Below are 16,458 nucleotides of genomic sequence, written 5' to 3'. Positions count from 1 at the left end.
TGATAAAGAGAGAAGAAAAAAAAAATATTATCGAGTAAGTGTGAATTAATGATTTTTTTCTCAATTCTGTAAGTGCTTGACCCCACATGCCTTCTCCACCAGTGAAAGAATGATTGTGAATATCTGCATTTTGGATCGTGCCCCAGAAAACACAGGGATGGTTCCCACTTTGATTTTGGAGAGGTTTCAACTAGTTTGATGCAGTTAATCCATCACTGGGCTATATCTATCCCAGGTGACTCCCTACTGATAGAGCCAGGAGCAGTAATAAGGCATTTCTTCATTAAATGAAGGTCTAGGCCCAGTGGCTTTCTAGGGATTTTCATCCTGAACTGTCAGAAAGAAAGTAAATATCAATTATTAGATTCAAATCTGGAAGGCTCTGGAACAAAATTGGAAACCTTCTGAGTTTATCCAGCACAGTCAAGCATTTCCCAGCTCATCTACCTTTCCCACCTCGCTCAGCAGGGCATCCCCATCCTGTCCGTTTTCCTCCACCATAACTTGGCCATCAGTCCTCTCTTTTCCACACCAACCTCTCATGGCTCCTTCTCTCCTTGCCCTCAAACCTCCTCCACTGAAGCGACCACTGATCTCATATCGCTGAAGCTGTGGGAGTGGACCTTGTGGGGATGGATGATGAGGAGGACAGATTTTTCTCTTTATAGCATTTTTTAAAAATTGAATTCCCACAGTGTACAGTGGAGTTCTGCCCCCCTCTGCTGGAAGAGCTCAGCACCTCCAGCTGAGCAGCTCTTGCTTTTTGCTCTACAAGGCATCGGGTTGGTCCTTGCGGGAGACCCAGCTCTTTGGTCATGTCCATAGACCACGCAAAGTCTAAACCTGCTCTCCTGCCCAGTTTCTCCTATACTGTCCCAGTTTGGGATGACACTGGCTGCACCCCTGTTGCTGGACTGCCTCCTCAGTGATTGGTTTTCACCTCTTTACTGATGACAGTAGTTAAGGACACAAAAGCAGAGTTCAGCTGTGGACCCAAATTGCATCTTCAAAGTTTATTTCTCACTCTTGGTAAGAGTTTGTGGTTGAATGAGCTGTAAAGAGCTGAAGACACAAGGGTTAGAAGCTGTCCTTTAGGCATCTTTGGCCATCAGACCATGTTTTGCCCTTCCAACCTGAGCTCAAAAGCGATATCTGGGAGGTTCACTTGGCAATGCACTTTTAGTGCCTGTTGTGAAAGGAATGAGTCCGTTTGTTTCTCCAGCTGACTTACCCAAGTGCACGTTACCAGTTGCATCACACCCTGGACTGTTAGTCCTAACACCTTCCTCGTTGGAGAGAGACCAGGGGTGGAGCAGGGAATGGGGGCTATATCCACCTGAGTGCAAAACCTCTCCAGAAGAGGAGGGATTTGCGGAGTCCTCTATCCCCATGGACTGAGGGTCTTTGGGGCTAGAATTTTGAGCCCAGCCTATTGCAAAAATACTCATTTCAATTTAAAGCACTCTAAGCTACATCGCCTGCTATGTTCCTTTCCTCCAGCCCCGATGACCCAGGGGTGTTTTATAAGTAACAAACCCAAGGAACGGAGAATAACCTTGCTGTAGGGGGATGCATCAGGTAGCAAAGCACCAGCCTGCCAGTAGCTCCTGGGTCTCTGTGCTGCTGAGTGCTGGCTTTTCTGACTGCTGAAGTCTCTTTGGATAAGAAGCAGAGCTGATTCACGCTTAGAGATTTCTTTACCTTGGCCCTGATTGCCTCAGCTCTTCCATGCATATTACTTCTCAAGCATGGGTGGGAATGTGATTGCCTTCTGCTTCAATAGCCTTTCTCTTAGCTGTACCCAACAAGAGCCCTGCACAATCCACAGTCCCACAAGGCACCATTTCTCCCAGCCTCATGGGCTACATTTGACTCGATCTGAGATGCTAAACAAACCCCTTAAAGCACCTCCGTATTGTCTATATCCAACCCTTCTTCTTCAAAGGCCCAGTACATTTCATCTTTATGTCAATCATCCGCTTTTGCTGAGAAGGAAGATTTCATAAGTCAACTAAGGCCAAACGGCTGACAAGACCAAGTCTTCAGAGGGCAATAGTTACTCGAGTCTCCCATGAACCAAGGAAGAAAGACCAGAAAGCAAGGCACAAAGCAATTGAAGCACATATTTCAAAGTTTTATTGTATAAATCTACAAAAGGCTTTGCTACAATAGCAAATAGAGTGTAGCACTATTCTATTGACAGGTTCTAGTGGCTTGGTGTGATCTTGTAACTCCAACATGACACATGAGGAATAAACTGCCTGATACAGTCAGATCTAGGGCAAGTGATGTCGGCTTACAAAGACCTTTTGGCTTCAACCCCTATAACCTGTAGTGATTTAATGTGTCTGCTTTTTGTACAAGGTTGTTTGAATTAATAATATCTCTAGTAAAAATAAAAACTCTAAAGTAGTTTTGCCAGAGTCAAATGTAAAATTGCCTAAGGAAAAAAAAAAAAAAATCCAGTGGTTGAAATCTGCTAAAATTTCACAGACACAACACATACACACATCTTCATTCACGTGACTCAGCCCCAGGAAAATAAACTACCAGTCCTTCCTGGAGAGGCTGGTATTATAAACCAGGGTGCTACAAGTAAAGCTCCCATCTGCTAGGAGCAATAATTGACATAAAATCAGTGCAGGAGATTCAGTTCTGCACATTCCAAAAAGTCAGCTGAAAATGTACAAACCTCAGGATCAAATGACCAAGTAGCACAGACAGGCTAATTCCTTAAAAAGACAGGAAAGTCTATGGAAAAATAAAATGCCTATTGAGGCAGTCAAGTCCCTTGAAAGAGACTGTGGAAATTAAGCACCTCAAAATCAACATCATTTTGACTTGAGATGATGCCTGTAGAATCTGCCTTTACATGGTTTTACATAATTTTCCAGTCCTGGACATTTTTGCTGAGCATTGTTGGAATGCACATTAGGTCCCATTGGCTTCGTTCAAATGCAACAAAACACCACAGAATTTAGTTAGGTGGATTTGATTGCTCAACACACATACACCCGCACTGACACGCACACACGCATACCTGGGACAGTTGGCTCTGGAAGAGAGAGGAACCAACTGGACCTCTTCAGCTGAGATATGAACCAAAACTGTCTTGTTCAACTCACTCGAGCTCTTGTCTTTTACACATCTTTTGCTCTCCCTGGGTCTGGATGGATACAGTCATGCCAAAGCCAGCACAAGAACCTCGGTTCTTGCAGTAACTCTGGCCCATGCAGATCCAGGAATCGCCTGCTGTCTCACAAGATTCTCTTTTCTGGCAAAACAGCCGGCCCAGTTGTGTAGGCTCAAGCAGTTCAGACAAGCATCTGGACCGCAGGATGCTTCTCCGAACCTCCGGAGCCCTTTGAGGTTTGAAACTGATACCCGCATGAAATGAAGCTACCCTCAACTCAGGAAAAATGAGTTACAGCATTAACAGCATGGAGGGTTCGTAGCCTAGGTAGGGTCAGTCATTTGGCAAGGTTAATCAGGAAAGTTTTTTTTAACTGATAATCTAGTGAAGATTTCTTTAGGTGAGTCCCAGTGGCCCCAAATTGCAGAGGTATGGTATCATCTCAACAGTCAGTACAAGCCCAGCATCCTCGCTGTCCCCAAAGCCCAGACTTGGTTCTTCTGTTCTGCCTCTTTTCATTCTCAACACTTTCTTCCTTGCTTGGACCAGCTCAGACTTTTCTTCATCCTGTTGGAAGTGGCTTCCCCCTTTCATTCCGGCTCTCAATACCTTGAACACAGCATTGCGCTTCATGGGAGGCTCTTTGGTGCACGATTTGCCCTCTGTCTTCCTGCAGCGCTCGCTTCCCCCCTGAGAAAGCAGGACTCTTGGACACAGAGAAGGAAACTCAGCAACAGCAGCAGGGATAGCTGTAAAAGAAAAAAAAAAAATGCAGCAGCTCCGGTTAGATATCTAAAGCGGAGAGTACAGGGGATTTCACGGGAGATGGGGTTAAATTCAGCTGTGCCTACTAGGTGTCTGCAGCCCGGAGGTCCCACCAGGTATTGGTGTCTAAGCATTTGCCAATGGTCCGGCAGAAAGAAAGGCATGTTGTGCACTGTCCCCAGAGCGTTAATCATTGGGGCTTGGATTCCTACATCAAGAAGCTGAAATCCCACCTATTGGGGCCGAGGTCTCAAGACCAGCACAGGTATTTGCACCTGGGCTATTCAGTATCTTGGGGCAGGGCACCGGGGAGGCTAAGAAAAGCCCACAAGGGTAAGATGAGAGGTAATTACCTGTGCCGGTCTTTCCTTCAGACAGTGGATCCAGCAGTCAGTGGCTGGGGATCCTGACAGCAGGTCTGATGTTGAATCCTTGGTTTGGAAGCTTTTTCTCTTTGGCTTCCCTTCTGAATCCTGAGCACTGTGAAGTGATTCCTTCTCAGAGGAGGATCTGAGTGAGTCACTGTAACCAAGAGAAGATAATGCTTGTAATGCACGGCCAGCTCATCCTCAGCAATGACACCCACTCCCCCACCACTCATCCCAGGTCATTAGTGAGAAATGCTCCCTTCTCCCTGATGACACGGCCACTGCCAAACTAACTCACTCTGAACAAGTGAGAGGAGAGCCCCCGCTGTTCCTGAGACCAACTCACTTCTAGCAAGGGTGCAGAGTAGACGTGCATCTCCTCTGGGCTCTGCACGGACCTGGGATGTGTTGTCTCAGCTGGGGACTCAAGCCCAGTGCTTCATGGGGCAGGTCCTTGGTCTGGGCTAATGAAGAAGCTTCCCTTTTCCTCCCCATACTAGTCAGAAAGTGCAAGATACTGTCCTGTTTGGAAACTTTTCCCACTCACTGTCCTTTATTTCCCCTTATTTCCCTTCCCCTTTTCTCCCAACCCTAATCTGTCATTTACAGTGAGTGCTTCAAGTCCCATTTCAGATTTTTTTTTTTTTTTTTTTTTTATCCCAGTGCAAGGTTCCTACTGGACAGGTTATGGCTAATTTAGGTCTGGGGAGTGCAGAGAAAAGAATGTCAGAGAGTTGCCTTACCTTCAGCCTCTTGGAAGGAGACACACCAAAGGCCTTCCAAGCCACCGGTGCCACATGTCACTGCTGTAGTAGTGCCAGGAGCATCCCAGGGGCAATCCTGTTGCTGCATCCCTGCTGCATCTCCTGCAGAGGTGTTGTTTATTTGGTCTGGTGGTGAATGCAGATGATGCTCAAGATGTGTCCAGCCTCAAGAAGCTTTGAAGAGCCAAACTTTCTGAATATGTCTTAGAGCAGTTTCATCTTAAAATCCTGTCATCAGACATTAGCCAAAGCAAGGTGAACGCTGAGCATTACTGTTTCAAGATGGAAAATGTCACTGAGTCCAAGTCTGTCTCCATCCACAGCAAGTTGTTGTAGAAAGTTCTTTGTGAACAGACAACGCTCTGTCCTCAGGTGCTCCAGGACAGGGGTGCCAGGCTTTCCAGGGGCATTTTGAGTCTGTCTGTGAGCAGAAACTGTTTGTTGTGATGCACAGGCTGAAACTGTGCTGGGACACACAGCTCCTCTCTTCACTTCTTTTTGCTTTTACATGGCAAAAGCTGCTGTTGTCTCCACACATTAGCATGGACTCGATTTGCTACTCTGGGGATATTTTGCTCTGGATTTAGGATGTGTTTGTTTGTTTCATTCAAAGTATATTTATTTATTTCCTTTACTTCCCCCCACCCTCTCAAAATAGCTCTGGTGCCTCCTCTCTCCACCTTGACACCCTCTCTTTTCTGAAAGCAAGCAGACTGCCCCTTCAATAAATGAGCTCAGAATTTAATTTGAAACTCTGTTTCCTGCTGAATGCACAGTATAATGTGCAGAGAAAGGGTGAAATTTTCCTCTGCACTGCAGTGGCCTTGATTAGAGTGAGCAGAAACTAAGACGAGAAGTAAACCAGTAAGAGCCTCTTGAGAGGAAAAACATTAAAGCAGATATTAGGTGCAGTGAAATGAAAAACACTAAAAATAATCCAGATTCTTAAAGTTTTCCGTTCCTGAAGTCATAGGATTTCTTCTTCTAAAAAAAAATCAAAAAAATTATTTAATCCTTTGGAGCAAGTAAGAACAGGAAATTGCCAAGTGAACAGAAGCCCAGTGGCAAATCAGAAATGGGCAAGGGACAAAGGAAAGGTGTCTCCTCAGGGCAGGGACACCTCTTCAGAAGAGGGAGGAGAGAAGGAGAAGGAGAGATCCAGATGGGTAGGAACCCTCAGCCAATTGCTGCGCTCGTATGAAGTCCTTGAAAGCCGCCAGTGCTAAGCGGCTGCCTCTGAAGTTGGGAATTGTCTCTAGTTTCTTGTCAGGGATCTCATAAAATTGTCCGTTCCCCACAGTGGTGCAAGCAAGTATCTCCAGCACCACCGTATTGCATGGCTCAGCTGAGGTGGGCAACCACATCCTAAGGTGCCTCTCCCCCATTGCCTCCCTCCCCCCACAAGCAAAGTGAATTCCTCTGCTATGGGCTGTTGGACTGAGCACACCTCATGTCTCGTCTCAGCCAGAACCTCTCTCCAAGGAGAAGCTTCCTAAATATGCCCCCTTCTCCCTTTCATGTAACCCAGACCGATGCCTCCCTTGGACTAGCTCATATGACAGTAGCTGGTGGGCTCGGGGGCTCGGGTTGAGTCCCATTGCTCGGCACGGGACTGGCAGTGGTTGAAGGAGGCACGCTGTCCACAGAATCTCCTGATTGAATCTCAGGGGTCCTCTGTGGGCTGGGCTCCTCCGAGTGGTCCATGCTGCCTTGGACTTCCTTCCCTCTTTGGATCAGCTGCTCTAAGGTCTTGGGCAAGGGGTAACTCAAGAAGCGCTTCAGTTTGGGCTGGAGGGTGCCTACCACGTACTGGATAATTTCCTCCTCATCTGCATCGACATAGAGGGTCTGGTACAAGTCTCTCTTGCGCCAAAGGAACTGGTCCAGGGGCTCCCCCTCTTTCTGGGGCAAATCCAGCTCCCTTTTGATAGCATCCCTAGTCAGAGTCCCCTCGCTGTACTGCAGGAACTCCTTCTTGAACTCGACCCAGTTCTTGACAGAGTCCTGCTTGTATTCCCACCACTTTTTAGCTGGGCCATTCATGTGGTTTTGGATCTGAGACAGCCAGTACTCCTCTGTTCCACCCACCTGCTTTAAGTATTCCTCCAAGTGGCTCAAGAACTCCCGGGGATCCTCAAAGACCTGGGTCTCCACTGGGGAGGCTGGAGCATCCTCTGACACGGAGACCCACTGGTAGGAATCGTGGGCCTGGGGGATGCTGGGCACCTCCCCAGGAGGAGGGGTCAGCGCATACATTTGGCTCATATCAAGGGCATAATCATAAATCTCCCCCTCACTTGGCCTTATCTCTGGGCCTCCCACCCCAACGGACACAGTCTGCTTGCCATGGTCCCCAGGGCAATATTTGCCTCCCATGGACTCCAGACGGTCGGCCCACTTCTCCAGACGGAAAAAGACCTCCTTCCAAACATTCATCTCTCTCTTGACCCACCTCTCCAGATGGGCAATGGTTTCCTGGCATCTGGCCAGGCAGGCCTTGATGGACTTCTTCCATCTTTGGTTATCAGTTGGGACATGGTCCTCTAAGTTATTTTCTAACTTCCCCACTGATTTCTGCAAGCCTTTCAGCTCGCGCTCCACCTGCTTGGAGACCTCAGAGAGGAGGTGCCGGTGGGTCCTCCTGACGTGCTCCAACATCTCTGCCCTGCATTTCCCTATCTGCAGGATCACATTGGGCTTGTTGGCAACTCCACGGTGCCCCTGAAAGGAGTGGATGCCCGCATTGGTGACATTATCCAGCTGCATGGCTCCGACCGTGCGAGTGTCAAACACGGAAAGAACTGGGTTCTAAGCCCTGGCGCTAGAGCTGGCTCCCAAAAACCCCACCACAGCACTTCCCGAAAGACACACAGAGACTTCTAAACCCCCCCTCAAAAGACTTTTCGACACAAACACAACCAAATCAGATATCACCGCAGAGTGAGCTGTTCGGTCCCTGTGGATTCCAGAGAGAGTTGTAGGCAAATTTCTCCTGGTGCACAGCTGGAAACGCCGGTCTCACGTGCTCAGGGTGTCCCAGAGAGAGCCAGGATCCTCCAGGAACAAGGGGAGGAGTTGGCTAAAACATCCAGCCCCGCACGCGTGCCCGCTACCTGCTCATCCGGAGCTGAGAATCTTGAACGGTGGAGAGTCCCCGCTGGAGAAAAACACACAGAGATGCACACAGAAGCTGGAAGCTGCTGCAAAAATCCCGGTGATTTCTCCTCTGGTAAACTTGGCGAGTCAAAGACGCTTTCACTAGAGATGCAAAGAGCTGCTTCTCTTCCCTGTCTGAACTGCCACTAGTCCAGGCTCTTCCATCTACTTATACCCCACACAGCTCAACATGTGGGTGGTGCCCTGCCTCCTCTCGCACTCTCAGTGCGGCGTTTATTGGAGGAAAAGCGAAGCCGGTGTCTGTGGCAACCCAGATCTTGGCAGCCTCCCCTGGCTTCCCACCCCCTCACGCACGCCCCCAGACTCGACGCGAGAAGCACTTGAAAGGTGCTGGAGACAGTTGGATAGATGGATGAGTAATCGCACCTTCCGCCTTTCAGATTGCAGGAAAAACACTTATTCATTCCACAACTATTTACTCAGCAAGGTCATCATTAGCATGCTTCCCCTGGCAGGACTCGCAGAGGGGGAGATGAGGAGGAATTCAGTGTGTCACACGAAGACAGACGCCCACCGGCCCCCCGCACACCCTCACATGTGCGCGCGCGCGCGCACACACACACACACACACACAGAGTGAGCTCACTCTTAATGCAAATGCTTGGAAATGGTGATAAATCAGCAGGAAAAAAAGGGGGGGGGAGAGAGAAAAGAAAAAGAAAAGAGGAGGGGGGAAGGGGGGGGACGACACTCAAAGGAGCCACTTCAGTACAAATTGGAGCACTCTGGACTTTCTAAAGCATTGGTAGGTGGGAGTCATCCCCACTGCTTAATTGCACCAGACCAACCGCTATCTTGGGAATATTCGGTAAGGGAGGGGGACGGCATCCTGGTTTTTACACCAAATTAAATCCGCCCATCAAAAGCCTGTTCTGTACTGAACTTGAATCAGATGCTTAATCAGTTAGCCAACCCACAAGTGTAGATGAAGCTACATTTGTTCTTTGCTCTTGACAAAGCAGGAAAAGCCAACCATAAAAGGAGTCCCCGGGTCTTATATAAGCCAGAGATAAAGGATTCCCTAATCCGAGAGAGTTCCCCACCGGAACACACTCAGAGAGGTACTGAGGACATCGTGGGGCTTCTCATCCTCTCCCAGGGACAGTGGCCGGAGGCAGTGGGATGCTGATTCATGAATATCACCTAAAAAAGGGGTTCAAGCCTGCTGGCAGCGGGGACGTGTCTTGCCTCCGCTCGGGGTGGTGGGCAGCGTGCCAGGGAGGCTGAGGATGGATCCCCACTCCCGCGGCTCCTGGCCACGTGTTTCCCGGTGGGACTGCAGCCAGCCTGGTAAAAGTGAAATGCGGAGGAGACGGATGGTTTTTCAGTGAAGTCCTGCTGAAAGGAGGTCTCGGTGACCCCACGCGTTTGGTTAAAGCAGAGTCCCCTTGGAGCAAACTGGCAGTGATTAAGCTGAAGGGCGTGAAGGACAGGAGGCAGGACTCCCTTTACCCCCCATATCCATGTGTTGCAGGAAGGCACGCCTCTGGTCCCTGCCAGGCGATGGCACATGGGCAAACACTACTGCCGTACGGCTTTTGGGAAACGGGAGGGTTATTTAAGGCAGCAGCAAGCTGACATAGAAGGGCTGCATGGTTTAGTTGAAGGTGGGGAGTGACGGTGATGGGGAAGGGCACAAAAGCCTGAGGGTGTAAATGCAGGATTCCTGATCCAGCAGACCCTCCCAATGCCACTTTATCCCCCACACGTATCATGATAGTGATATGACTGGCAGAGAGCCATGCCCTCTGTCTGGCTTACTTCTCCGCTTTCACCCAGCTTTCCTAAGCGTGAGATTTTTGTGCATCTTTTTTTTTGTGTTTAGAAAGGGTTAAATGTCAATCATCTGAGGGTTTGGGACAGATCTGGAGCCTTTTATGCTGCAGTTTCTATACCCCGGAGAGTCTGCCTTAAATCTGCACTACCAGTAAGAGATCACATGAATTGGGAGAGACTGTGCAATCTCTGCATCTCTGGATTAGTTCAAAGATATTCTCCAGAAAGCTTTTTACCCTGGATCACCAGAAATGCTCCTTAGGAGATTGCCAGTGGATGGGGACAGGTTATAGCCTGGATTTAACTTTACAAGGTGACCTGGTTTCAACCTCACCTTGTCCCATCAAATGCCAGAGTCTGGGATGAACTGGCTATAAAACCGACTCCGCCAAATCTGTCTCTTTCCAGACCCTGCTACTTCTCTTTCCTTCTCCCGTAGTTTTCAGTGTGTGTGGGATTCATCAGTCTGAATGGCCTCATTTGGCACTTAGGACTGGTCATAGGATCTCAGGATTATTAAGGTTGGAAGGGACCTCAGGAGGTTTCTAGCTCAATCTCCTACTCTAAGTTGAGTCAGCTACTGGGTCAGATGAGGTGGTTCAGGTTTCAGTTATTGAAAACCCCAGGGATGGGGATTGTACCACCCTCTTTGGGCAACCTGCTCCACTGCATGACTGTCCTCAGAGGAAAAACCTTTTTCCTTATACCAAGACGGAGTGTCTTGTTTCAATTTACACCCAATGTCTCTTGTCCTCTCACCAGCCACCTCTACCAAGAGCTTGGCTCTACCTCCTTGATAACCTCCCCACAGGTACAGGAGACTGCTGTTAGGTCCCCCCAGTGCCATCGCTTCTCCAGGCTGGACAAGCCCTAGTCCCACACCAGACACGTGCTCTAGCCCTGACCTCCTCAACGGCCCGTGCTGAACTCATCCCAGTTGATCAATGTCTTGTATTATGGGGCCCAAACGTGGTTGCAGCAGCTAGATATGGTCTAATACATCCCCAGTAGAGGGGGATAATCACTTCCATTGACGTCCTGGCCGTACTCATGCTCTCACAGTCCAGAATACTTTTTTTGCTGCCAGGACACTGCTGGATCATACCTACTCAGCCTGCTGTCCCCCAGCACTCCCAGGTCCATTCCTGCCAGCCAGTCGCTGCCAGCGACTCTTTCTTCCCAGGCACAGAATTTGTCCTTGTTGAATATCATAAGGTTTCTGTTCGTCTTTTCCTCCAGCTTGTCCAGCTCTCTAGGTTCATCTCATTCAGCAACTTTTCTACCGAGCTCTCCTCCTAATCTGCGTGCTCTTCTTCTGTGGAGGTGGCGGGGGAGACAGGAGAGGCGAGGAGGAACGGGGTTTTTCCTTCTGGACCTGCTGGGGAATGACTTGCTGATTAAGACATAGTGATAAGCATTTTCATTGTATTTCTAATTAAAGTAAGGTGCGTGGGTAGAGGAGGAGGAGAGAGGGGAGCCGGAAGCAAAGGGAGGAGGGAGACGTAGAGTGCTGGGAGCTGACAGAGGTAATTTGAGGCAGACAGACAATTTCCGGGCACAGACAGACAGACGGGCATGGAAGGACAGGAGCCACGGACTGGGGCAGGCTGAGGAGGAGGCTTTCATAACCACAGCAGCTTCATCTCAGGGCTTCACAAAGAGGCAGCCAGACTTCTGTTGAAATTAGCTGCCTGGCCGCAGGGGAGCTGGCAATGGGATGGATGGAGGAGGCTGCAGGACATGTGCTCTTCTGGGTGGCATTAGGAGGTCCAAGACAAGAGGGGGGGGGGCAAGAAGAGCAGAAAGGGAGGTGGGAAGTGAGTATGGGGGAGGAAGAAAAAAGGTGATCGGTGAGCAGGGGTAGTTTCCTCCAAAACAGCTAAGCAGGAGCAAAGATGGGAGAGAAAACAGCAAAAGCCACATCTCATAGCTCAGCAAGGATGGTGTCAACGTGGGTTGTCTCCCTAGAGCTTCCTGAACAGTTTTAAACCACAGTAGATAAGGATCAGACCCTCAAAAAAAGGAGGAGAGAGAAAGAGAAAAGCCAACAGACTAATTACAGGCAGACAAAAGCATCTCGTGGCAGCGAGCAGCAACAGAAAACCCCCACGACGGGGACCAGATGAAAGGGACACTGAGTCGCAGCCAGCACTGGCACCTTCCCCGGTGCCGTCACAACGGTGCTTTGCTGAGGACACGATGCACCCAGAGCCTGGTGGCACTCGATCCTTGCAGCCATTCAGGATGCGGGCTTTCGCCGCATCTCGCCTTAAAGCAAACTTGATGGGATCTGGGTTTTTTTTTTTTTTTTTTTTGGTTGTCGTCCCTTTGCCGCCTCATCCGGATGAGTGTTTTGCTCAGATCTACATTATGGCAAGTCATGCCGCTTCTTGGAGATGAGCTTGTGCTGTGAGCCAGATGAACCTGGTGGGTGAGTGGGAAGGGGGAGATACCAGGGCTTGGGAAAGTTTATGGTGCAGCCGAGTTGTGCTGTGTTTTAGTGGCTTATGCTTGGAAGAGCTCTGCTAGATGCTGTATTACTCTACTGTGATGCCAGGGTCCCTCCCCAATTACGCATTGCGATGTGCATTGTGTTCCTTCTCTGAATCACTGTCTGGAGGGCCCCATCTTTCACCAAAGACTCTATGAAGTGCCTGAAGTTAGAAGTCTGAAGGCCAGGGTGCAATTAAGCCCATAGTCTTGCAGGAACTAATTTTTTCTACTGGTGAACAAGGGATTTTGTGTTTTATCCTATATCTGCTTTGCTAGAATTTTCCCTTTCACTTCCACAATTGCTTCCTCCTTCTACAAGAAAAAAGAAAAGGAAAAAAAAAAAAAAAGAAACCACAATCCCTTCCCTCTGCCTCCATGCCCTTTCAATCCTTATTGATTCTCCTATAGGTTACCAAACAAAGCTGGCCAGTTATTTGTTTAGTAGCAAAATCCTCAAGAAGGAAATAAAATTAAGAGAAACCAAGGTGTTGGGCTTTTTAATCTATACTAAAAAAAAAAAAAAAGAAGGAGAAAAAGAATAACACATTTAATTTACACCATACGTCTCTATTCATCCATCTCCAGCACCGGAACAGTTTATTGCATTGAAGCTGGCACTCACAACGCAGAGTTTCGCATTCAAAACACGGTTCGCGTCAGTGGCTGTATTGTTCCTGGCCACCCGTTGTCCTCCACGGCTGGGGCCCACACGTCACTTGCTGGGAGGGTGGGGAAGCAAGTGGGAAACTGAGGTCAGCCCACTATCAATATTAACAATAATCATAATAATGATTATTATCATTAGTGCCACTCCTTCTGGTGCAGAGGAGCCTGCAAGTTCTCTCCTTTTTTCTTTTCATCTGAAAAGCCCTACTTTGTGGGGAAGATAGAGTGCTTTGTTTTCAGACTAAAAATATCTTCTGTATTTTATAGGTTTTTTTCTCCCCTTATTTAATGGGATGTTTGTTATTTTCGTTTCCTCACTGGGCAGAGGAAATGTTAATGAGTGCCTCTTGTGCTGCATTTGCTTCCTCAAGCCTGCCTGAGGCTAAATCAAGAAAGTCAAAAGGAGGTGTCAGTATTTTTCACAGCAATAACCTGAACTCTGGTGTTGGCTGTTATGACCCTCATGAGGTCAACACAAATAGAAAGACATCTCCAAATGAACTTCGTTTTCCTCCTGTGCACATCACTCATGAGCTGGTAGAGTATATAGGTTGCTAGCGAAACAAGCAAGCCCCATGTCGAAGGGCCTGATTCATACCTGGTTTATGAAATTTCATCTGCCTTTATGCCACATGGCTGAGACCTGAATCTGGCCCACGTCTGGCCGCACACTTGACTCTTCCCCCACCTGCCCCCCCCTTTAGGATGCCCCTCTAAGTGTTCTAGTAAAAGTTTCTGAATTTAGTGCTTTTTTTACTCCTCCTCAGCAGTAAACAGTGAAAATCACAGGTCTGCTAAATAAGGAAAAGCCGTGGGGTGGCTGTGAAGCACGCAGCCCTGGTTCCTCTCCTGGTGTGGCTTGGCTGACAGAGTCCCACGGGTCCAGGAGAGCTGTGCTCCTCGCTGTCTGCCAGGATGATGCACCCATGCTGATCTAAGGATTATTTGCAGTCCACGGAGCCAGTCCCACCCTCCACTGCAGCCCTGGCTCTGCTTTACCATTTCTATCTAGGTTTAATGTTAACAACTTCATGGCAGGGTGAGGTGAGGTCCAGGGGTGATGGTAGAGGAGCACTGGAAGACCACAGCCACACATGGAAAATGGGACATTGCTCTTTTTGGTGGCAGATTGCCATGCCGTCAAACCATACCCTTGGTCATATGGTGAGCCAGGGGAAGCTGGGCAGCCCCGGTATCTTTGGCAGGACCAGTCACTCACATGATGAGGAGCAAGTGGCTCAGACTGCCCCGTAGCTTACCTGCTCCTCAGAGATATCATGCTGTTCCCATGGGGTGAGATGGTGTTAAGCACCTCCTTCACTTTCACAGCACCTATACAGATTTTTTTTCTCCTGGACTAGGGCGTGTGGGAAGGGCATTAGGGGTGGTGGGAGCCTGTTTTTTTCATCAGTGAAGCTGGACTGGCTCATGGGAAGATTGCCAAGCTGCAGACTCCCTGCTACGGGCTGTGGGGAGGTGGAAGCAATGGGAGATTCCTTTGGCAAGCTTGACTTCACCCGCTGCTGGCCTCTCTCCTCCACACAAACCTAACGCTCAACCACTGCGTCCTCCTGCGCGCCTTTCAGAGGAGGAGAGGCCATAACAGAACTATTGCCTTGCTGTGGTTGTTAGTAGCTAGTCACAGTCCCATGGAGAATCCACCACAGCCCCTTTCCCCCGTTATATTACATAGTCCTACCCCTCCTGTGAGTGGCAACAGCTCTGTTCCTTTGAGGGGAAATGTCGGAGGAAGCTAAGGAGTGCTCAGAGAAAGCAGGTCCACATTTGGAGGGGATGCAGAAGCCTCTTTGCACATGGTATTGTGGGTATCCTCCAGGATGTGCAACAGCAACAAAAGCCATGTTTGTTTGGACACCTCCGTGCTAACCTCATTCACAAATTCCCTATTAACTTCCTTCTGGCAGATGCCCCTAACCTGGGTTAGAGAACTCTAGATTCATAATAGGGACACGCTAAGCAGGATTTTTTTCTCTTTTCAGGTCCAGATCCCTTAATCTGCAAATGTCTATAGCTTAGTCTTCTGTTCATCCAAAAATATTCTTCTCTGCCTGAACCATGGATCAGTTATTGCCTCGCTGAATACATGGGTAGTTTTTCTCTCTTCAGGCACACATAACCCCCCCCAAATGCTTTATTTTCCCTCATTCAGACTGACGTCCCAAAGCATTTTCAAACGTGCCTACCCCAGCCTGGCTAGGATTTGGCCACGTAGGTGTCTTTGGACAACACCCCAGGCAGGTTCAAAGCCATGCTCTGTCTAATTTGGCACTAGGGTTTCAACCCAGGTCTCCTCAGTGCTGGGACATTCCTAAAGGTAAAGGAAACACTAAATGCATTATTAAAACTCATTTTGTGGACATTTGTTTACTTGCTTGTTTCTTGTAATGCTTGGACAGTGATTTCCTTGCCCATGGACCACGAACATCCTTCTTCCATCGTGGGGTACAGGATGCTCTACCTCTCTCTTAATTGGAAAGTGTGCCTGGCTCTTTGCAGTGGGTTCCATTAAGGCATTGCAAAGGGCACCAAAGGGACACAGGCCTTTTCATGGTCACACTGGGACACGAGGTTGCTGTTGCCAGCCGAATCCATGTCTCCAGATCTCTGTACGCTGACATCTGTCAGTTCTCAGCTAGCTGCTCTCACAGCCATTGTAACCATGAAGCCATAAACTAGGCCACCGCTCACCTGTTTTTAGCAATTTTATCACTCAGTGGTGACTTGATTTACCTTTTTCCAACTTTTTCCTTTTGCTTCTCCTTCTCCTAAGCTATTTCTCTTATTTTTGTCCTCCCTAAGCATCATTGTTAACAAAGGATTTCCCCTAAGCATCCTTGCTTTTCGGTGCTAATCTCTCCTAGCCACAGGGAGCCACAGCTTGAGTCAGTGCAGGAGTTGGGTCCCCTCGGCTCAATATAACAACAGAACAGCTGCCTCACGTGGTAATGGGGAGCCTGCATCACTAATAAGAGAAAGGGTAATGTTAGGTCACTTCTGAAGGGAAGGAAGCCTCATTCAGTGAATCCTCATCCCAGCCTAATTCAACCAGCTTTTCCATTTCTGTTAAAATCCCTGTAAATGAGAGATGGATAATTAAGGACAGCAGGGAAGCTCAGGGGAAACAGAGGAACGTGAGAAGCAAGCAGCAAACTGTACTAATTTCTCCTTTCCAAGTGTATGAGGCCCTAAACATCACTAAAAGACGTATTAGATCAGGGCTAGCAGGAGCTATGGAGTAAGTTGCTGTGTAAAGCTCTCCAGGCGCTTTCTCTTCCCCAAAAAAAACTTCGGCACA

General features: G+C 48.6%; 1 protein-coding gene across 1 annotated transcript; it reads right to left on the bottom strand.

Moving 5' to 3' along the window:
• Positions 1 to 2,113: 2,113 nt before the first annotated feature.
• Positions 2,114 to 8,311, bottom strand: ARC (activity regulated cytoskeleton associated protein). The gene is made up of 3 exons (XM_030012875.1): positions 5,010 to 8,311; positions 4,252 to 4,420; positions 2,114 to 3,882 (listed from the first exon to the last, which is right to left on the bottom strand). Exon 1 carries the CDS (start codon positions 7,794 to 7,796, stop codon positions 6,582 to 6,584), a length of 1,215 nt encoding a protein of 404 aa, XP_029868735.1. The 5' UTR covers positions 7,797 to 8,311; the 3' UTR covers positions 2,114 to 3,882; positions 4,252 to 4,420; positions 5,010 to 6,581.
• Positions 8,312 to 16,458: the final 8,147 nt, after the last annotated feature.

The sequence above is a fragment of the Aquila chrysaetos genome, chromosome 4 (assembly GCF_900496995.4).
Source record: "Aquila chrysaetos chrysaetos chromosome 4, bAquChr1.4, whole genome shotgun sequence".
Taxonomy (NCBI): domain Eukaryota; kingdom Metazoa; phylum Chordata; class Aves; order Accipitriformes; family Accipitridae; genus Aquila; species Aquila chrysaetos.
Note: the sequence above shows the minus strand (reverse complement) of the source record. Positions and strands in the feature narration are given on the sequence as shown.

Bases quoted from the DNA above. Each gene is read 5' to 3' on its own strand.
- ARC (XM_030012875.1), bottom strand. From the start codon at position 7,796: ATGCAGCTGGATAATGTCACCAATGCGGGCATCCACTCCTTTCAGGGG.